Consider the following 21,791-nt stretch of genomic DNA (forward strand, 5'->3'; position numbering starts at 1 on the left):
CTGATAACATCTACTATAGTGCAATAGTGACCAACATTAGAACAATTTGCAGTTTGCTGCTATCTCAGGAATAAGAACCATAATAAAGAATTCACAGGAGTTAAAAGAAGCAATCAGGAAACAGAGACAACACACAAAATATTTCTTTAAAAAATGGTGAAATCTGTACGATAATCTGATCTCTGCTTTAAAACATATCTGTTGGACATCAGTATCAGGTATCAATAGTATCAGAAGGAATGGAAAAAAACCAGGGGAGACCAATGTAAATGTTGGAGTCAGCTTAAATCTCTACTCAGTCTCACACATGTGCTTAGATTTATGCAATCCAAAACAGTCACCACAGTAAGAACACTCATGACTCACCAAGAACTTCCATCAGTATTCAAAGGACTGAAAGTAAGCACTTGGGCTTTGTTAAAAAGAGAAAAAACACCAAACCTACCACCCTCAGTCCAGTATTCACTTCAGCCCATATCTTATAATCTTCAGGTGCAAGCAGAAATTCTGGCATAACATGAGAAAGACATGCTCCTTGGCTTCTGAAATCATGAAGAAGGAAAAGTTAATAGGCAGGAAAGATAATTATTTTTCAGAGAAGTCCAAGTTTTTCAACTTGTTCAACCTATGTGTAATCTCCACTGTGTTCTATCTAACTAGCCCTCTGGACTAGTGATCCAGCACTCTTAATTGCTTTATACAAGCATACATATATATATATATATATATATATATATATTTTTTTTTTTTTTTTTTTTTTTTTTTTTTTTTTAGATGAGCTTCATGAATAGAAGCTCATGTTCAATTCCTATGCCTACAGGTACACACTAAAAGAACATACATCTCTGGACAGATTGGCTTCTCTATAAGCACTGCTCCTCCATAAAGGATTTGTTATAACACAAAGCACCAAAACCAAATAATATCCATTTCTATGTGAAAGCCAAATGACCAGTGTTGCGTCACATCAGCAGAACTGAAACTTGCTGATACTTTTATCTGTCTGCAGTTTCATACTTACAAATGATACTGGAAGTCTTATGGGTGTAAGCAAAGGTATTTGAAAACTCTCATGGACCTGCCATCTCTTCAAAAGTTACTAATAAATGCAACAAAAAAAGTAATTGCTGTAACAAAAGGCAACTTCATTAGACTGAATACCAAAAAAGTTAATTTCCAAGTGAAGAAAGACTATTCCTTATCTCAAATGACACAGTTTAAACAAATGTGCTGGAAAGAAAGCAAAACAAGGTAGAATTTTGAAGTTTATGTTTCTCAGGAGAACAGAAAAGCTTCCTGACTTTTAGGTCAGGAAGATTATCACAGCATATCTAGATTTAAATTGTTCTCTGAGTTTTTAAAATGGTTAATGTGAATAAAAATTAAATTAGCATTTCTTCTTATATAACCAATCTTTCATCCAAATGAAATGATCATGCTTTTCCAGTACCATACAGTCCAAAATAAATGTAATTTGTACATTAAAAGTGAAATAGCACAGTTTGTAATTAGGATCATGACAAATTATTACTCTTCTCACAGAATTATATTTTTCTAGTAAGAGTACAATTTCAGTTTCCATATTTTACTTGGAAAATTATTCTTTATCTTTTCAAATTATTGAAATGTCATGTTTCATACAATTACCTAGCATATTGTTTAAAACAAAAATATTTTAATCAGGGACACAAAAACAGCATCAAGTTAGCAGTCTGGTTCTAAAACTCACCATGTCTGAAATTCCCATTTTCCACTAACCCATAGACTCTGTTCCATGAAATCCCTTTTAAACTTCAGCTCCTCCCAAATTAAAAAATATGAAAGCTATACAGTATTAATCTTTTCAGGTGTCCTATCTTTCTTTTGACATTTTTACTTGGTAAATACATAGGAGTCGGTGTACTCTATAATTTTCATTCCAAGAAAAGCACGGAACGACGTTCCATGTCATCATAGAAAAGCTCTGTCTAACTGAATGTTCTCATAACTGGCTGCATTTTGCTACTGAGGAACACTGTCTTAAAAGAATTCTGCTTCATGCAGGTTAATATTTAACACGATGCCAGTTATCCAAGATCAATACTGTCACACTGTTAAGGCATTTCTCCTCAAGACACAGGGCTTGCAACAACTTAGTTGTTCTGTAAAATACCCAAACTTTTCCTTTACTGCCGTGGTAATCCACCAAGGAAACCTTTTGAGTGGAGGACAATAAAACTGATACTTGGAATGTTGCTTGAAACACTGAACACCATGCATCTGCTTTGGCAAGGGGAAAATTTGAAGTACAAATTATGCTTTATTTGAACTATGCTGACCAGAAAGCAGAGGTTGGTGTAAGAAAGCCAAGAACAATCTGCTGACTTTCCACAAATCACAGTGAACGCTCAGGGATAGCAGATCACAGATAAGTTACTCATATCTCAGCTGGCTGTAAACATCTTTCCATCATTACACAAAGTCATGCCAGCAGTTCAAATATCAGACATTTTTGTACTATGGTCTATAAACACCTGTGAGGAAATTCTAGATGCTCCTACAATGCACAAATAGAAAAAGTAGATCCATAGGATTCACACAAACTAGGAGAGGCAGAAAACTAACAGGATGTGGTAACGTCAAGCACAAAATCAGCACCAAATTAATTATAAAAGAGTTCACAGGAAAAGACTTCCAAGATCATCAAAATAAATACAAGCAAAGGAGTCCAGCTAGAAATGCTTTTCTATGAAAACCTGTGTTGTTTTTCTAGGATTGTTATGGATTACTACTTCATGTCTGATCATTTGACCTCAACAACCATCCTCAATGCATCTGTGTACAGAGGCACTGGACTTAGCCATGACCAACTGGCTGCTGCTTCAATTCTGCTCTGAATACATCCATGACTTAACAGCCAAAGCTCAGTAAAACTGAAGGCTTTTATTAAAATTTAGCTATTAAATAGCTTTAAAAAAATTCCCAAGAAACTACATTAGAAACACTTAAGTATTTCTTTCCAATTCCTGTTATTCCTATCGAAAAGGGTTGGGATCCACATCCACTTACCCCAAAACTCATAATTTTAACAAACATCATTTATGCTAGTTTCAAGATTCCTAGATTCCTGGAAAATCTCAATGGGAAGACTGCACATAAGAGTCATCCAGCTCCACCAAGAGCATCAGTGGAACGGTGAGATCATAAATGAAAAGGTTGATCTGACTGTCTAGTGAGTCTGTCTAAGAAATGAGGTTGAGAGCCATCTTTTGCAATTAAGGAAGCAGAGTTCCTGTGGAATTCCTGTGTTGGATATAACCCCACCAAAGAACATTTTGATTAATGTAAACTGCAGATAACCTTGGTAAAAATAAATGAAAGGTTATAATACATAAATCTTATCCCACAAAAAGCATAGAGGAAACCTTACACCCACTGTATACCATTTAGTTAGAACCATGCTTGAAGTACGCGAATTTTAAAAAAAATGGAAAGAAAAGATGCATTCATGGATATCTCATCATACTTGTACTTACTTAAGGAAAGAAAGCAATTCAGAATGCTGCCAGTGGAGCTGGAACATTCGTTCTACTGGATTAGTGGGCAATGACTGGCTCGCTGCAATGCCTGGTAGTGGTTCTCCATTCAGACGCAATAACATCTCATAAAAACCCTTATCTTTGTCAAGTTTTCGTATAAAATTCTTTTCTTGTGCAATGGTTAGCTGGACTATACATACATCACTAAGAGAGAAAAAGTCTTTGATATTATTCTTTTAAATGCACAAAATGAGCTACAATTACATGTATCACAATGCTAATTTAACAACCCATGAAATAAAACTGCAGCAAGGAAGGTTGGAAAGTACAGCACTTTTTCATCTTTACAGAACTTTCAAAATAAAGTAAGAATTTTGAGCTGCATGGAATATTTATTCCTTCATAAATAAAATCTTTCTGTCAAACATAATTTGGATTTTTATCATGTTTATAAATGTCTATGTGATTGTGTCCCAGGAGAGTGGCTTCTTCAGTATTTAGTACCAAGCTAGATAAGATCAACTAAGTGATGCCACCACAACTGATATATTTCCAGGGTGCTTGCAAGACTCCTGATTATAAATATTCTTTCTCATCTGTTTCTCGATCTTTAGATTATGGGAGGGAAAAAGACATATTGTTAAAGCACTTACTTATTCCACCAAAGAAGGGATTAAAGCTAGAACTGTGTTCAGCCTTGGAGGAGAATCAATTTCACTTAAGAAGGTGGCGTATAGTTTGAACTGCATATTTGACATATACTGCATTGAGATACGCGAGGGTATCACAGTTGAAAATATATTTTAGAAAGTTAAAACTAACACCTGGTTGGCATTTTCATATAAGCACCATACAGAAGCTACAATTTTAATAGAAAACTGTGCATTAGAATGTGTTTATATTCCTTAGATCATATCCAAGCCACTTGAGTAGATTTGTTAGCATGTTATGAGAGACAGAAGTTAGTGCTAAGCAGATATGAATTACCGTCTCAGTGAATAAGGTATTGAAATGGGATTTTGTCCCTTAGACCAGCCAAAGAGCGTGAACCAAGTCTTCACTGCAGTTAGGGTCTTTTGAAAGAAGATGTACTCCTCCTTATCTTCATCAGGAAAAAATGATAATTCAAGTTTATTTCCTTTCCTATCACTTCCACTGTCAGTTTCACTCTCTTCACTTGTTTCTTCACTCTCCTCACTTCCATATTCATCACTCTCACTTTCAAAAGTGGTACTCTCTGAATGATACACACAAAAAAAATCAAGAAAGATTTCTTATTTCCCCATTTTTGTCTAGTACAAAAATATTTAACACACAATTGTTTTCAAAGAACAAAATACTGTCACACAACAAATGATCCACTTATTTTAGGAAAAATCTATTTAAATTACATGCACACATCTTAGGAATAGAATAAATTATATACTGAAATCTAATTTCACTTTCAGGAAAAAGCATTACCCAATCAGCAAAAAATAAATTCAGGCACGGCTTACAAAACTACAGCCAGCAATCTTAAAAGGATCGGTCTCACACACAGTTCCAACAGACATGGCTTTGCCTGTCAGTCACTGCTAGTTCACTTTAACAGTTATTGTACAGGTACAACTCCCACTATATCTATAAGCCTTTGGACTTTACTCCCCTTTGTTAGACTTCTTCACTCCTAAATTCTGATCTGCTCATAACTCATATTATATATGTTAACAACAATATCATTGCACAAAAAGGTAGCTAAGAAAACAAACAATAATTTACCTTATAGCACAAATAACTTAGGTGACTCCATCATTGAAGGTGTATTTTAATACCACTGTTGCAGTTTCATTAAATGATGCAAAAATAAAATTAATTTATAGCTTTGTGAATAAAAAAAAAATCTTATTGGGATTTAAGAAGAAAAAAAGAATACAATGTGGACAAAAGAGGTTCATTCTTTATAAGAGCATTGATTTTATGTGCTGTACTATACCTGATACAGAATCTTCATAGGTTGATCCAGTAGTTGCACCGAAACAACTTGTGGAAATACTGCATGAAGGTGATGGTGATGTAAAACATGGCTGTAGAACAACTTCTCCAGTGCTGAGGTCTTTATTGTCTGTAAAACAAGATTCAAGTTGCAGTTGAGAAAACATATTTTATTGCCTGTATTCTAACAAATTACAAATTACTGTCTACTTCTATATTTTTCTACTTCATGCTTCAATTAATCAAGTAACATTTCTTACTTGACTCACAAAAATCTCACTTTGGTCACTAAAATTTCATGCTTTTTTTTTTTTCCATTAACTGTATATTTTACAGGATGTGTCCTTCTACTTGCTGAAAGGCACCTATCAGAACAATGTTAATTCAACAATTCTGTCATGAACAAAATATTCTTAAGGACTTCTTGTTCACAGCTGTGTAATGAGTCTCAGCACATCATTATCAAGCTCTTTCAGACTCAACAACACATATTTCACAAATCAAACTCAAAAGTAAACTTTATCAATCTATCAGTTCTGAGAAAACAGATGTTCTGACATTCTCATGTTGGCCTAAAATAGGATTAGAGGGCCCTCTGTTGTCAGTCCAAAACAAAAGAGGCACCAAGCGTAGTTTCCAGGGAAGCAAACACACCACTAAGAGAAGGAAGAACTCTGTATGAGTATCTTTTAACTTTGATTGCTGGCACTGCTATTTTTATCATCTGTAGCAAGTAAAATGAGCACGGTGCCAGAGTGGAGGCAAAGACTTCCTGGGTACCTTTCAAAGACACTGTTTTATATAGATATGGTTGGGTCACATTAAACAGCATTCCACACCAACACAGTCTATACAAAATCACATAAAAAAGACTCAAGGAATTTAGGAGTAATGACTAGCTTCAAAACTGACACAAACTGATGTGTGAACAATAAGCAATCAATGCAGGACAGAAATATCCCATTATTAATGGGAGATCATTTCTTATAAAACCATCAATTCATTTTTGGCTTAATCCTCAAGGGAAACATACAAAGTATCTTTGGAAAACAAGCTTGCAAAAATGGTCTATTGGTCACCAAAAAAAAAAAAAAAAAATCACACATGAATAAGAGATAATACTTTTTCCCCTTCCTGTCTTCATTTAACTGCACTATGATCCCTGAATGATGTGGTACCTATACCTATCTTCTATTTGGGTGAAGAAAACCAAAACATTACTTGTCTTCTTGCTAATCCCTTTCTCAGCTTTCCAAGTACAAATTCTCTTCTCTCTTAAATACTCTGAGTAACACACTTTAAGTTAACATAGTCTTAGAATTCAGTCTTTGATGCTAAATCTGTCTCAGATCTAAGGACTTACTTGCTTACCTGAAAAACTTGTCTATTTCACCAAAATACATCAGATCCCACACAGCTATAAAAAACCATAATCATTTACTCCATACTGAACCTGCTTTAAGCAGAAGGTTGGACTAGATGGCTCCTGAGGGATCCCTTCCAACCTGAATTATACAATGATCCCAATCTCTTCCCATAAGCACAGCCACGCACAAAGAGATTACAGATCACTGAGGCATCAGAGAGGGGTTCAGGAGGGAGGACACAGGCAGAGATATAGAGACAGATGCAGGCAGAGGGAAGTAGGCAGGGAGACATACTGCAGATAAAAATATTTCTGCTCTCTCACCACAGGCTTTTATTAGGTCTTAAAAGATAGCTGTGCCCTTCTCCCTTCAAGGACAGGAGTTAAAAACTCTGAAAACTATTCCCAATAGGCAAATAATGATCACATTTTAAAATAACACCATGTGGCTTCCCTTTTGCTTTCTTCAAACCATATGATCATTGTCTATCAATAGAATTCAAATTAACTGATTCTGTAATGTTTTGGCTGTTTTCTCTGCTCATACTTTAAACACTTCACAAAACATTCTGTAAGATTTAAGTTTGTTTAATATTTTTCAGTAAACATTAACTAATCACTTATTTAACTTCTCTTCATTTGCAACAAGAAAACTGAAGACATTAAAAGGTTTTAAAAGTTTAATTGTAGTATTCCCCTTCAATAAATGAGGGAAAATGCTATCTTGATGATCACATTCCTGTTATCACCCTGAAAACACTGATAATACTAATGGACATAATATAATTTCAGAGACAGAGTGTTGACTGCTTACTGCTTCTCCAGATAACTTTTTGATCAGAGCACTGCAATGCCAAGTACGGGTATAAGGTAAGAAGACAATTGTCTGCTGTTCCAGCAACCTGATATGAGAACCTGTTGAGAACAAAATATAAAAGTTACTGTTTTCTATGGAGCAATGATAATCGAGATAGTCCAGCACAAGAACAAAAGACAGAATAAAGGTGTCAGAACTCCTTCATTGTTTTCTAGTGGTTTAGCAGATTACACAGGTGGGACTACACCTATCAAAATGCTGAAGTTCAGTATAGTATTTCCACTTCTTAGATTTACTATCAGCATGGGTGCATCCTCAGTCTGAAAGAGTCAGCAGAGATTTCATGAAATAAATTAACTCTGTATTTCCAAAAAGAAAAATAAAACCTACTAAAATTACAACTGACATTAATAAGTTTCCTAAAGATGTCTGCTAACTTGCTAAATAATACTTCCTAAATCTTTTGACAAGTGAAGCTTTCTTGAAAAGCAACATGTATTTTGATGTAGCATTTATTCTACAAGACTTTACAGAAATGTCAAAATAAATATTTAAAAATAAATAGACTCAATTTAAAAACAATAAGATATTGACTGCAATTGCTGGAACATAATAGAAATTTATGTCTATGCTCCAATGTTCACTAGAGTGTCTGTACTACTTGCAGCAGCTTTATTGATGTGCAGCAATCCACCTTTTAACCCTCTTTTTGTACTTCACCTCAGTCTCTCTGAGTGTAGTCAACAAGCAAATTATTGCCATCAATGCAACCCTGGGAGCCATCTGTATTTATGCTCTTAGCTCATTGCAACTGACAGATAATTAAACTGAGCTTAGTCCTATGTTATTAAATAGCTGGGTCTGTAGTCCCCATTTACTTATTAACTACCATTAATTAATTAATTGTTTCAACTAAACTGTCAAAAGTAAAAAGAAAAATGTATTTTAATAATTCAAACAGCATGCTACTATCCATCTTGCTTTAATATATTGAGAATTATGCATATTGAAAATATACCTTGCACACAACAAATGAATATATTTTCTAGTTCCTTTAAACAACATAAGATAAATTTCTATTTAATGTAAATTTAGATTAATATTAAAAGATAATAAAAGACCTTTTAGATTAATTTCTTTATAATATGACGTAATTAGATTTTACTGGGATTTTTTGTGGAATAACATAAACAAGGGACACAGAACTGTTTTAAAAATACCAGAAAGTAGTTTTGTTTCCTTTTTCATACTTCTCTCTCCAAACACAACATTTTTAGGTATTGCTTTCAAGACAACTTTAATAAATAGAGAAAGGTTCCAAGAAAATCCATACCCATCTTTCTCACCTATTCACATGGGGATTCTAATCTGATAGTTAACACTTATTTAAGTAAATAATCCAGCTCTGCAATGCTTTGTTTTGCTCTTAGGAAATGTCAATCCTACTGGAACTTGGCTAGGGGCAAGGCAAGGGCTCTGACCACTTGCACCTTGCAGCATAATATTTCTTGCAGCAAACTTCATTCTATCTGCTTTTATTCAGCAAAAACATCTCAGCAGCAGGGCATCAGCAGGACAGATGGCTGTTAGAGGTACATCTACACCTATCTATGTGCCAGAAATGTACATTTGCACGTGCTCAAAACAAGTGTCAGGGCCTATTTGTTCCACCTTTACCAAGCCATTTAAAGACACACAGGATCAATAACTACAACACAGAAAAGTTTGCCAACTTCCAGCTCATGACTTCACTGTGATAAATGACAACTCTCAATACTCTGCAGGCACACAGGTGAGCTTCAGACAGCTGATTTAGGGGCAGGAGGGGAAGAAAGCTGTACAGAGGTTAATGAAAGACAGCTCTCAAGTTACATGAAAGTAACTCAGATGTCTGTATTATTGAACTCAGTCAGCTTCCTGATTTCTCAGTTTGAGATGAGCAGCTCAGCCATCTCCATCCTAAATGTCAGTTTGGGATTTGGGGAAATCTTCATTCATGGTCTGATTTGCACAATAAAGTAACACAGACAACTGTGCTTGAGAACAACTGCAGTACATCTGAACCACTTACACAAAGTCCATGAGTGAAACTACTCAGAGCAAAGGTAGTAACTGCACATGTAGAATACAAAGAACAGCCACACAGCATCTGTGTACAAATCAGAGTACCCTCAGAGCTCATGTTGCTGCTGCAAGCAAAGCTCCTCCCTGTTCCAAGGATGTGCCTCATTGGCTGCTGTGGTAACACAGTAAGAGACATAAATACACCCAGCCAACAGAAAACACAGTGCAAATATTGAGGGTGAGTGGATGGATCCTGCAAGTCAACAACTGATTCTGCAGCTGATATTGATCATAAGGATTTAACATCCATGACTGTGGCTGCAGTGACCACGAGATGGTGGAGGGCAGGACTGAAGGATGAAGAAGGGACTGAAGAAGCTGCTGTATGGGGAGAGACTGAGAGCTCTAAATGTTCAGCCAGAAGAAAAGAAGGCTCAGTGTGGGAAACAGAGAAGCAGAGACTTCTACAAGCATTAGTAAATTTGATTTACAGCCCTGGAGAGAACTTGGCTTGATGTGGTGGCAAAGCTGTGCAGGCTTTAAGCAGAACAATCATAAACCTGTGTTTCTATAGTTATAAGTAAGAAAATGTATTGGGTGATATGGTGAAGGGGTTTTAAGTATAGTAATGTGATTTTATAGTTTAAGTTAAGAATTTAGATGTTATAATAGAAGTATACATGTGTACGTGAGCTAATAAGTCATTGGTTGTGGAACAGACGCAATGCAGTGAAAAGTAGAGAAGGTGATAGGTTATAAAGTCAAAACAAAGTTTCGTGTTAATTGCTTATTGGACCAAAAAGTTATAAATTATGATGTAACTCTGAAACTCGTGACTTTCTCCACTATGGTGACTTGTTACTAAATCATGGCCTTTGAGACTGTTGCCTTGTTGATTTTTAAGTAATAAATTGTGATAATCGTGATCGTCCCATCTCTCTGGATTAATAAGGCATTGACAGAATAACGAAAACAACAGCTCAGGGGGATCTTGTCTATGTGCACAGATATCTGATGGTAGGCAGTAAGGAAGAGGGAGATTCTTCCCAGTGATGTGCAGTGAGACCACAAAAGGCAAAAGGTACAACCTGAAATACAGGCAATTCTATCTAGTCATAAGAGGAAAAAAAACAAACCAAAACCATGAGAGTGGCTAAACACTGGACAAGCCTGCCCAGAGATGGTTATGGAGTCTCATCCTTGAAGATACTAAAAAAATCAGCTGGGCAATAGAGTTGATTCTTTGAAGAGGGGATGAGATGATCTCTGGAAGGTCTTTCCAACCTCAGGCATTCTGTGATAATAAACATCAACTCACTGGCCACCTGTCCACTTATCATCAGTGAGTATTCTAATACAGCATTTTCCCAGAAGTGCTATTTGAAATAAAATTCAAGAATGAGTCTGTACCTAAAAATTCATCTGAAATTCAAATGATGCCACTCCATTCACAAGGACAAATGGCAGAAAAGTGAAGGTGCTAGGAGCTAAGTATTTATCATATCCCTTTCAGGAACTGAGAGAAGGCACCAGACAAAAAAGCAGGCACCCTTGCATACAAATATGGAAGAGATTATCAAGGTTACATTCTGTGTGTGTGGAAGCATCTTCTACCACTGATCTTTGCTTACAACATCATTAATAAAATGATGTTACAAAAGTAGAAGTCTTGCACAACATATTTATTTTGTATTTGCAGAGAGTTTAACTAAGTAATAGAAAAGTCTGTATTATTCTATTGGAATGAAAGGTACCTGTATTGCTAGCAAATGTGAAGTCACTAAATATATTAAATTATTCAGTGTATTTGGTTTTATAATGCTTACTAAAGCAAGTAAAAAATTTGTTATCTGCATGAACCACCATTGCCACTGCTACTCCAGTGTTTATTCCCTAATGTGTATTTCCAAAGAACACAGAACAGGAGAATGGCCATTAAATATATTGTGCTTACCAACGTTTGAAACCTGCTGATCACCAAAAGTAAAAGCTCCAACTGTGATGACAAAAAAATACTATTGAACATTCTAAAAGAAAGTTTATATAAGTTCTTTCACTTCTCTTAAGGTAACTGACTTTTTTTTTCATTAATTTGTTTGTTTTACTATTTGTGGAAAGACAAAAGAACACTAATCAAAATATATTTATCCATGTTAATTTGCTCTTTAGCTTTTCAGATATTTCCTAAGTAAATACAAGTGATTTGTTTTGTATCAGTGTACCCCTAATGTTCTAAGAATGTAAGCATGGTTAAATAACCCTTCTTCAACAGTATTCATTAAGAAATGCAGAATATTAATAAATTGCTAAGGAGAAAGAATCCAAACCCATTAGCATCTAAGTGACAAATTCCTGTAACAACACTGTTCTGTTTGGGTAAATTAAGAAAATATTTAAGGGAAGCTCACACTGCCAGTTTAGGAAACAAAACAAATTGCTTGCAGAATTGGTTAGTGACAAAAGAAAACTTGACCTAAGAGTGTGGCATTTTACAGATCTCTAAGAATAAAGAACAAGTTAGATGCAGGGAAGTTGCTATTTAAAAGTCAAGAAAGACCCACCCTCCTCCCTCCCCTCAAAAATCCTAGAACAGATCCAGAGATGATGGAACTGGAAGAAAGAGGAAAAGATGACCCATGCCAGCTCTGCCATTATTATTCACAAATAAGCAGTTCCCCAACACTGAAGGGTCCTTATCCTTTGTAGCAGGAGCTCAGGCACCCCAGCAACCAACATAATACAACAATGAATAGTGGCTGATGCATAATTTCACACTAGATATAAGACTTAGAGCTGGCAAAGCATCCACATTTTTTTCTAGTAGCAGCAGGGACATCAGCACTAAATTCCTGAGTAACAGATGCTTCAGCTGTCAGGGACCATCACAATGGTAGAAAGCCACAAGCACAGAAGAGAACAGGGTGATTAATGGGTTCAGACCATCCTGGATTTCAAAAGCACTCCCAGCTATCTGAAGTGAAATGCCAGTATATTCTTAGGTCAGATGAATGCTGCAAAGCAGCATGCAAATATCAAGAACTACAATGTTTACTAGCTCCCTGCTTTATCAGAATGTAAATGATATTGAAAGAAATTGACAGCTCCTGTTCTCCCAGGCATGCCAGCAGAATACATGGATTTGACATTTGCCAGCAATGCCTATTAAAGAGCTGCATGGTTTGGGTACGTTTCCCAAGAGCAAAGGGAACGTTTTCCCCTGTGAGACACAGAGATCTGATGGACTATCAAAGCAACTGGAACCAATCCATAACTGGGTTAGTGATGGTGTCTCAGTTCTATCATATTGTTGTTAGAGGTTGAACTCCCTGACATTCTCTCTTCCTGAGGTTCCACCCACGAATAAGGTGAATAAATTCAGAAATTTCATGAGTTTCCACAACTTCCCAGTAGGAGAAGGAAAGGAAATGGAGAACTGTAGAATATGGGAGGAAAAGACCTCAGCACACTTGTGTTATCAATGACACAGCAATTTACCTACACCACATGCGGGGATTTTGGTATATTTTGCTGCCCAGAACACCATTTTCTTTTATTCTATGACACAACAGGTACCTGTTGTTTATTACTTATTTCTAGAAATGATAAGTTAAATGCTATTTCAATCAAGATGGCAGAAGACTTTCTTTTCTGCTACATTCTTTGTGCAATAATCAAATTAAAATATATAATAACAATAATCATAGAACAAAATATAAACATGCCATATTCACAGAGGGAATTTTTTGTGAAATATGTGTCATAACTAAACATTTCTCCCATTTATTAAATACTTGTTCAAGACATGCTTAGATTTTATGTTATCTTTGGCTCCTGAATTCCTATCAGTCCTATGTAAGGAAGGGTCATTTATTCCGCTTTGGAATCAAAGGAGCAAAAAGAAAGCATAAAGATTTAAAGTAATAATAGAAATTAACTGCAAATTCTCATTTCAAGCAGTCATTAAAAGAACATTAATGCACTTTTGTATGTTCCATTTAATGGAATCTGTGTGCACAGTAAATTATTGCATAAATGACAACCATATATCTCTTCAGTTTTCTTTTACTGTTACATTTAGTATTGCTTTGTTATACAAAATGATTGCCTGACATCTTTCAAATGTTTTTTGTAAAGCAGCCAAATTCAACACTACCTATTCTCTAGCCAACCTTCACTCTGTTTTAAAGCAAAAAAAGTCATTATTTAGGGCTATGTGCATGGGCTATGTGAATCAATCCTACTGACATTTTAGACCTGAATTTAGAAAAGCAAAATACTGCAGAGCCTATATAAAGTGTATTTGGTTTGTATGGCCAGGTTTTGGTAGCAGGAGGGGCTGCAGGAGTGGCTTTGAGAAGCTGCTGGAAGCTTTCCCCATGTCCATCAGAGCCAATGCCAGCCAGCCCCAAGACAGATGTGCCACTGGCCAAGGCTAGGCCAACTAGAAATGGTGGCAACACCTCTGTGATAATATACTTAATAATTTAAAAAAGATTATTGCAGAGATGTAATTGTAGCCAGAGAAGAGCAGAGTGAGAATAAGGGCGAAGAATAGCTCAGACACTCAGTTCAGTGGAGAAGGAAGGGGAGGAGGTGCTCCAGGTACCAGAGGTGAGATTCCCCTGCAGCCCCTGGTGAGGCCATGATGAGACAGCTGTGCCCCTGCAGCCCATGGAGATCCATGGGGATGCAGAGATCCACCTGCAGCCTGTGGAGGAACTCCACGCTGGAGCAGGTGGGTGCTGAGAGGAGGCTGTGAGCCCATGGGATGCCTGTGCTGGAACAGGCTCCCGACAGAGACCTGCAGACCCATGGAGAGAGGAGCCCATGCTGGAGCAGGCTGTGCCTGAAGGACTGCACCCCATGGAAGAGTGACCCATGTTGCAGCAGTTTTGGGGGGACTCTTGTCCATGAGATGGATTCACATGGAAGAAGTTCACAGAGAACTGTCTCTCACAGGAGGGAGCCCATAGTGGAGCAGGGGGATTACTCCTCTCCCTGAGCAGAAGCAGAAACAATGTGTGATGAATTGACCATAACCCCTACTCCCTGTCTCCCTGCGCTGCTGGGGGAAAAGCTAGAGCTAGGAAGGAGGGAGAGGTGAGGGGAAGGTGTTTTTAAGGTTCTCTTTTAGTTCTCATTATCTTGCTTTGATTTTTTCAGTAATAAATTTAATTAATATCTCTAATTCGAGTCTGTTTTGCCCATGATGGTATTTGGTGAGTGATCTCTCTTCTTAACTCATGAACCTTTTATTATATTTTCTTTCCCCTTTCCAGCTGCAGAGAGGAGTGACAGAGAAGCTTTGGTGAGTGCCTGACATCCAACCAGGGTCAACCCCCATGGAGTGTTTGCCTGTTCAATGCTCCTGCTTTGAAATATGCCTAGAACTAGTTCTGCTTAGAAGTTAAGGCTTTTGTTCTAAGTTGCTGTAGAATACAATATTCTACCAACCTATGAAAATCTTGACTTGATTATTTTAATAAGAAAATCTCAGAACACAGAATATGAGTTGAAGTTCAAAAGTTTAGTTCAAATCATTTTAAAGTACACATTACCGTTTTATAAATGGAAATATAAAGAGAGAACACCTGAAAAATTAATACATCTTCAGCAACTGATACTGTGAGATTTCATGGCCTATTAAACAGTCCAGGCACTTTTTCAAGACCAGTTAGCTTTCATAGGTGTTATAAAAGGCTATAGGTTTCATTGTTTTAGTATCAAAGATCAAGAAGACCCTGAAATCTTGTCTTTCTAAAAGACTCAAATTAACAAAACAGTTTAAGTTCATTAGTTACACAGTCTGAAACAAATTGCTCAAATGCTTAGATAATTAGTTGAATCAGGTTTGAAGTTTGAACACGTTGCACAGGGCTCCCATAGGGGCTGGCAGGAATGAGAGGAAGATATGCAGAGAACAAGAAATTGCAGCTACGTATTACAACAGAGTGCAATAACAAAGCACATAATAATACTAACAGTATTATTCACACTTGGATAAATGTATCCAAGTCTGGATAAATTATCATGGACTTTATTAGAAGAATAAGGAAATGCTCGGGATTAGAGAACTGGGTGCTTCCTCAGATTTTTCTAACTCCTTCAGTTAGAAGGATTTTTCTTCTGAAAAAAAATTTCTTCTGAAAGCCAATATGAATAACATTACCACTCTGAGCAATGACACACATATAATCCCTTTATTTTTGATGCTGTGTTATTTCATCCAGTTTTGCTCAGGTTTTATATCACCTGCTCCTACAGCCCACACACTGCTCCACTGCCTGTCAGGAAATCCCATACAAATTACCAAACTGCTGCTATGAGTTCTGTCCTTTAAAAAATACTTTACTACTACATTTTAAAACCTAGCAGCAATTCTAAGATGATATGACATTCCTGAGTATGAATTTTTTCACCCTCATGAGCAGGAATGGCTGTTAAGGTTACTTAGATGACTTTTATTTGCTATCTTTTTTTAAAAATACATTCAGTTTGCCTTTAAATTGAGGATCATATTCTTTATTTCCTTTTAATGGCAAATATAGAAAAAATTTTATTACACAGGAGAAATTTTTATTTCTCTATAACAAGGTTTGAGAAGCTGCTAGTGCATCATATAAAAAGTTATTAACACTAAATATTGTGCCTGTTCAGAAGCTACATTTCAGACTTCATCATAAGCTTAAATTATCCTTTTCTTGTAATTACAGCAAGCTTTAACACACATTTATGAATCACACCCCACAAAACAATTAAATCTTGAAATTAAATAAAATTAATAAGAAATAGATTATTGGCCGACAATCTATACAGAAAAATATAAAATATTAACCCAGTGAGCAGCAAAACCTTAAAGGTACATAACATTTGCATCAAAATAATATAAAATTTAGTTTTATGTTTAGAAAAAAGCCTCCTCTAAGCTGCAGGGGGGAATTATTTAACCCTCAAAATATTTGCTTTAGTGAAAATAGTAAGTACAGGAATGACTTTTAATCACAACAGTGGCTATCTTTCTTCTTCTTGCATACACCCTCTCATCCCATCCCTGGCAGGGATGAACAAGAGATGAGTTACCAGTAGATATGAATGAGATCTCGAAACAAGATCTAAGATGGACACTTAGATGAATTTTACCTTAGAAATCAAAGCCGAATATTTTAGTTTTGAACTGTAATTCAGTTAAAAAAAAAAAAAAATCTATCTTCCATTTTCAGTTTTTTCAGAGTGATTCTTGTATTCCTTTACCCAACCCTTGTGAGTTCTGTGCCTTATATCCAACTTGGTCAGTCTGGAACTTTCCCCCAGGTGAATTTGAATTGCACACATTACCTGTTTTCCTCTTGATCGATGAAGAGCAAATCCCCCAGCAATGACATTGGCTTCGATGAGCTGAAGCTGATGTGGCAGATCAGTTCATTAGCTGTGCCATCTGATGAAAGAACAATATCTTGTCCCTCTGGGAACTGCACAGAAAAAGGGCAAGTCCTGGTACCATCTGCAAGCTCAAGCTCAGGAAGTTTAACTCTAATTCGTGATTGCCTGTGTTAAACACAAATAGTAGGTGTTTGTGGTCACAGGCTTGCAGTAATAAAGTTGATTCACACATTCACAAAACTCTTTCACAGTTGAATACAGAATAATAACTTTAGTTTTAAAGTGCAAATCAAATGAAACTAATTAGGAAAATTTAATTCTTTCATCATTTGGATGCTAGTGTGGTTTCTTTGTATGTATCTGAACATTCTATGCTGACCCACAATATCTCAACATTTAAATGAGGAGCAATTCCTACTAACTGCTACAAAAGGCATAAATAGGTTTCTGAAACTTAAAACTTTCATTAATATTCATTAAACTGCATTATTGCACAAATAAGTAAAAGCAAGTTATAAAATAGAAATATTAAGGGGAAATTTGTGATGACACTGAAGATGCTTTCCCCAGTTATGTGGCTGTAGGTTTCAGTTCTGAAATAAGAACAAGCAGTCAGTCCAGCCCCCTGTGGAACCCCTTTAATTTTAACCACTGAGTTACTGACAACAGACGAATCACTTGTAATAAGTCAGTACAACTCAGACAAGACAATAATAATTGGAAGGTAATTTCATTAATTTACAACAAAAGGAAATCTTTGGTCTAATTCTAGAATTGAAATGATTCCTACAAAAGCATAACAAACAAATATTATTGCTCTTTACTAATTACAAACAGAAAAGTTGTATCTTAAAAATTTGAATAGTTATGATGCTGGGTTATGCTACATTATATGACAATTACAAAAAGGCTCTCTTTTAAATTCAAGTAACATGTTAAAGTGAGTGATCCATAGAAAAATAAGAAATATATGGATTTTTATTGTACCAAGTGGCAGGATTAACACATTTCTGCCGTCCTTTTCAATAAAACCATACATAGGAAGAAAGAAAAAAATAAAAACACCAAAAACTGCAACCCCACCAACTGTTCAAGTAGCTAAATCCCAAACCTGTGGAGTAGAGAAAATAAAATAACAAAGATTTTATCTTATAACAAAGTGAAAAATAGAAACAAGATATAAAACCTTAGTGTCTGGATAAATGCAAGAAAAAATCCTGGTAGGTCTCTGCTTTTAATGTTTTTGCTATCCATAGTAATTTTATATTTCTGATATAAATTCATGGAGTGAAGATATCAGAAGATAGACACTTCATGAAGCAGGCATGTTTGAAGACAAAACATGGGCTTGTTGAATGTACAACAGTATTAATCACATTAATTCTCTTAAATATGCAGATTCTTCTGCTGACCAGAAAATTAATACTTATTACAGTGTCGTGCAGCCGTAGGGTGGAGGAGAGAGATCCAGCAGGCAGGAATTGTGCAGCAAGATTGATTTATTTAATTATTTTACAACTCTTTTATAGACTTTTTTCTTCATAGTCTAGTTGGACAAAGGATCAGCCACCCCTTGGGGTGATTGGCTAGAATCCTAAAACATCCATTGTCAAAATATTTTTCTACTGTACCATAAACAAAGCTCTGCAAGGTCACAGGTGTTCATGGTTTATAGAACTCTGCAAATATCCCATGAGAGAGAAAAGTAGCTCACGGGCTTAGAAAGAAGCAAGAAAAATTCTTGCTAGCAGCAATATCGTATCCACAAATACTAACCTTCACAAACAAAAATTAATTCACTTTTTCAGAAGTGAAAAAAACCAAGAATTATTCAAGATTTCTGTAATAAATTTACTTTGAGATTTTTACCTTATAAACTCCTGTGGAATGATGGTGACGACTGCTTCACTTTCCACATCCAGAGGAACTGGCATCAGCATTAAAAAGGGGGGATGAAAATTTATTTTTGGTGACCTCAGCTTGCCAGACAGTGTTAGTTTGTATTGTGATGGATTATTATTTAGATACATGGATATTTCAGATGTATATGTCCCAGGACAAGCTGCTGAAAAGATTTTTAAAAATACATACATTACCATAAATACAGGCATGTAAAAGAGTTATAGTAAGAGGTTTGGGAATGGATTTTTTTTTTGTTATTAAAATTTTTTTTTAATTTAGTACTGCTTCCTTTCTCAAAATGTAGTTTAACATAACATAAATACTGTATCAGAGGAACATTTATTAAGAAAGCTCAGAACATTTGCCTGCAGCAACCAGAAATTCACATTTTTTAACTTGTCAGAATTTTTTCTAAATCTGAGTTCTAACTGCAATAAATGAGTTTATTGCATTAATAGTCCATTATATATAAAATCAATACAACTGCAGAATTTTAAGAATTGCAGTCATACTTTGAATTACACTAACTGAAACAGTGAATGCTTATTCTATAAAGGAGTAACTATTGGAACATCTGACTGCCAAGAAAAGGAAAAGTTGGTGCCTTTTAAGAGGGCAATTACTACACTTCAAAGATGGCTCCAAAACCTACAGTGTGGCCAAGTAAGCTCACACAGGCCAGTAGGAGGTTCTATCCTCCACTCAGAGCATCTGCTATTTCAGAGAATCATTTAGCTTTGAAAAAGTCTGTAAGATACACCAACTGCAACCCTAACATTGCCATGTCCACCAAAAAAAAAAGGGAAGGGATGACCCAATATCCTTCTCCAGGTGTTCTCTACAGCACAGCTGGACATGACAACAGCAAAGATAAAGATGTCCTTGTGCTCTGCCCCTTCTCAGGCCACCTTGCCTCCTGCTGCAAGGCAGTTTTCCCTAGTATAAAAAAACACTTTTTTTTTCACTGATACAGGGACCAAAGTGCTTCCTTCCACAGCTATTACACAATGAAAAGGATATTCCAAACCATGCAGTGCCATTTACCCAATCTTCAGTTATTCCCACCTGCTGAAGAGTGACCAAAATCAGCAATTTTGAGGGCAAACTAATGAACAACTCCTGGATTTAGAAATAAATCTGCGATGATGTGTTGTAAAACAACTGAAAAAAGTGTAATCTTTTAATTTTTGAGAAAAAACCACCTTTCCCTTTGATTTCCCTCAATCAGATCTGTATGGAAACATCCTAACCTAGTAATTAAGAAAAGATAGCCAAAAAAAAATTCTGTATTTTATGTGTCTGTATGAACACACGTGTCACTGAACAAAATACACGACAGGGTGTTCTGAGATTATCTCAGATCATTACTTTCAAAGCCTGCGAAAGAGCTGTCACTGTTTACATACAAAAAGAAGAAAATCCAGTGCCTTCAAAGTATTTTGTCTTTTTCCCTTCCTGTAAGGGCTAAATTTCTTAATGGAGGTGACAATAGAAGAGTGTCATGGAAGCTGTTATGTCACCAGAACATGACCTGCGGGTCCCTTCATTTCAAACCAGAACACAGGAAAATGGCAAAGCAAAAACCAGCTCTAATGGGAACGTGCTGCACTGTTTGCAACATCTGACTAAGCCCATGTTACATGGAAATCAACTTTAGGAGGCAATACTGCTAAGAAGGCTGAAAAGATTCTGCTTCTAGGTTTTGATGCAACAGAAAAAAGTCACAGAGATGGATGAAGAGCCAAACAAGCTTCTATTTCTTACAAGCTTGTAAGACAGGATGTTCTACACAAGTTACTCCCACATGTGAGCCTGTCCTACAACTGTGCTGTAACTAAATTGCACTTCTGGTGTCCTTTCTTCAATAAATGTATGACATAAGGTGAAGTGAAAGCCCACAACCAACAAATACCATAGGGATAGAACACAGTGAAGGAAGAAAAGTACAGAAGCGTACGTCAGTACCAAAGAATGTGCAATTTTCAGGAACTCACATTCTAAAATATTCATATTAACCATAGTTTCAAAGTTAGAAAATAGTAGTGTTAAGCTTTTCTCATATAAACTTTCCACCTATACTTTTCATGCCATAGAATCCCTGACTCACTCAAAGAGCAGAACAGACAGTGTCTATCCTGCATCACTGATCATTCTGTGCATGGCTCCACACATTTACTAACATCAAAATCTGGCAGAGTATGTAGACCAATAAATTATTGTTTATGTCAGAAACACCAGGACATTGCAATACCATGACCATTTAAAATAGCCACAAAGACCAAAAAAAAAAAGTTAATTATATCCTTTTTTAAGATTTTTTTCATTATTTTGGAATATAGGACCAAGGTTTTCAGGATATTTCCTGTTAAATGAATTACTTAGAAGTTAATGAGAATTATGTCCTAAACTGACAGCTGAAGTCAAGAATTTATTCTACTCCTCACACCTTTCATGACCACTGTCAAAGCCTGGGCTGCTGTTACCATCCTCATATACCACCGTTAATTTCTAGTCCAGCAGATGTGAAAATTTTCTTTAGGGACATTTGATGATACTTACAAATCTGTCAGTCTAGATCTGCCATGAACTAACAAAATCTGTAGAACAGTATGGGAAATTCTTTTTCTCCTCCAGAAATATTAACTCTGTAATAGCATGGGTTTTGGTCTTTTTAGTGTATGAGAAAAAAGAAAAACACCATCTGCTCTTCTCACCCTCTTAAGTTTGTATTAGATGGTTATGCAGCTCCTACATTTTTAGCTTAGTTGCCTCG

At 36.0% G+C, this 21,791-nt stretch overlaps 1 protein-coding gene across 1 annotated transcript in view; it reads right to left on the bottom strand.

Annotated features, from left to right (window-relative positions):
- CFAP47 (cilia and flagella associated protein 47) overlaps nt 1-21,791 on the bottom strand; it is a gene marked incomplete at both ends in the record, with an annotated part of 269,038 nt that overhangs the window by 206,077 nt on the left and 41,170 nt on the right. Inside the window, 7 exons of the mRNA XM_082277854.1 lie at nt 446-542; nt 3,516-3,722; nt 4,506-4,755; nt 5,491-5,619; nt 7,670-7,770; nt 17,072-17,281; nt 18,986-19,181. Coding sequence (XP_082133980.1) covers nt 446-542; nt 3,516-3,722; nt 4,506-4,755; nt 5,491-5,619; nt 7,670-7,770; nt 17,072-17,281; nt 18,986-19,181 — 1,190 coding nt within the window. The remainder of the gene's footprint in view (nt 1-445; nt 543-3,515; nt 3,723-4,505; nt 4,756-5,490; nt 5,620-7,669; nt 7,771-17,071; nt 17,282-18,985; nt 19,182-21,791) is intronic.

The sequence above is a fragment of the Coloeus monedula genome (genome assembly GCF_965178545.1).
Source record: "Coloeus monedula genome assembly, chromosome: 3".
In the NCBI taxonomy this organism is placed as follows: domain Eukaryota; kingdom Metazoa; phylum Chordata; class Aves; order Passeriformes; family Corvidae; genus Coloeus; species Coloeus monedula.